This window comes from Monosiga brevicollis, genomic scaffold, assembly GCF_000002865.3.
Source record: "Monosiga brevicollis MX1 MONBRscaffold_13 genomic scaffold, whole genome shotgun sequence".
Classification (NCBI taxonomy): Eukaryota; class Choanoflagellata; order Craspedida; family Salpingoecidae; genus Monosiga; species Monosiga brevicollis.
Window position 1 is genome coordinate 557,523 of NW_001865050.1, and position 1,791 is coordinate 559,313.

At 55.1% G+C, this 1,791-nt stretch overlaps 1 protein-coding gene across 1 annotated transcript in view; it reads left to right on the forward strand.

Annotated features, from left to right (window-relative positions):
- MONBRDRAFT_26218 (uncharacterized protein) overlaps positions 1–202 on the forward strand; it is a gene marked incomplete at both ends in the record, with an annotated part of 1,780 nt that extends 1,578 nt beyond the window's left edge. Inside the window, one exon of the mRNA XM_001746533.1 lies at positions 93–202. Coding sequence (XP_001746585.1) covers positions 93–202 — 110 coding nt within the window. The remainder of the gene's footprint in view (positions 1–92) is intronic.
- Between the last annotated feature and the right edge of the window lie 1,589 nt (positions 203–1,791).

The following is a 1,791-nucleotide window of genomic DNA, read 5'->3' on the forward strand; positions in this document are numbered from 1 at the left end:
GCAGCGGGTCAAAGGCAAAAGCGTCGGCGCCAAAGGGGTGCAAGTCGCGGATGTCGTGGGGCTTAATAATAAATTAGGTGTTTGAACCTCAGAGCCGAAAGCAAAGCTGGGGCTTGATGCCGGTGAGGAGCTCATAGGCACAATAGCCATTGAGGTGCTCCTTGGGGCGGATGTTGATGAGGTACTCGGCGTGCTTTATTAGAGGCACAATCTGAGACGGTATACTTTACCACGTAGTGTGTCCTTTGGTACTTGATGTTGTCCCACCTTGTTGTGTAACATCTTGCTGTACCATCTTGCTGTATCATCTTGTTGTGGCATCTGTTGGTCCCAACAGATTGCTGATATCGCTTCCACCTGTCTTCAGTGTGATAGTCCATTCTCTGTCTCCACTGTGTGTGTGTGTTTCCACCTGCTATAAATGGGAGCGATCTCCCTGGATCGGTACCATTTTCCTTCTTGACCTCGGTCGTTCCACTTCCCTCCTTCTGTCTTGTTCTGTCTTGTTCCTTCGCCTTGCTTCAATCCATGTTCTCGTATGCACTTCGATTGGTTGGATACCTCTGTGACAATCGCCTTGTCCACACACATTACACTGTACTGGACATACACCTTTAATAGGTTATGGGCCTCGGTTGTGTACTCTTCCAACCTCTCTTTCGTTACCCTGCCTCGCGCTTTCCAGCTGCTCTGTTCCCCTCCTGCTTCCTCCCTGTGTCTTCTGTTTGTATTGTGAAAACGCTTCAAAATCATCAAAAACCTCTTTGTTCTCTCTGTTTTGAGACAGTGCAAAATTGTCATACTTTTTGTTTGTTTGCTTGCTTCCTTGCTTGCTTGTTGTTGTTGTTGTACCTTTCCCCTCCCTTGATCATCGCCACCATGCCATTTAGTGTTATGCATACTCCTGTTGACCAGAGAGTCACTCGTAGCCGTGCCGCAGTGCACAGCGCTGCTCGCGCTGCTGCCACCAGAAATTTTGAGGCTCACACCGACCTCACGCGCGACTTCCAGCACGAAGAAGATCATGCCGAACCCGACGCTCTCGATTGCTTGGTCAATGAGCATGAGGAAGAGGAAAGACCGAAAATGGCCGCCACCGGGTCGCACCCGGCCACGCCTTCGACAGGAGCCGCTCCCGTCGAGGCTACCGCGAGCGCTTCTCGCCATGCCGCAAGCGCCGCCGCCACATCAGCCGCCGCCGCGGGCCCTGGATCCCCCCGCAACAATGACGCCGCCGTGGCCCAGGTCCACAGGACCCTTCAAGCCCTAGTGCACTCTCTAGGCTCCCAACATCAGCTCCAATCGCAGATTGCCGAGCTTGAACGCGAGATAAACGCTGCCCTTCGGCTCATCCCGGACAGGGGCCGCTCACATGGTTCGTTACGCGCGCACGAGACCCAGTCGCCTTCTCGTGACCTTGCGACCGATTTTTCTTTGCTCGCTCCCTCGCCCGCGGCGCACCCGTCTGCCCGCGATGGCGAAGTGGCGTTTGGCCTGGCCTCCAATCGCCCTCTACCCCGGCTCCCGAGAGAGCCCGTGCACGAATCGCTCTCTCACGACTCTCGTTATCGTCATGGCTATTTGAGCTCTCCCGCACATGACGATAGAGCCACCACGCCCAGGCGCTCTCCCATGGAAGCAGTGGATGCATCCCAATTTGGTGTTGCCTTTGGCACCAATGCGCCACCACGGGCCGGCTCTCGGACTCAACCACCCCACCACGTTTGGCACCGAGCCTACCAAACCTCAACCAAGTGGGAGTCCTATCGCGGTGACAGCAAGAAAGGTCTG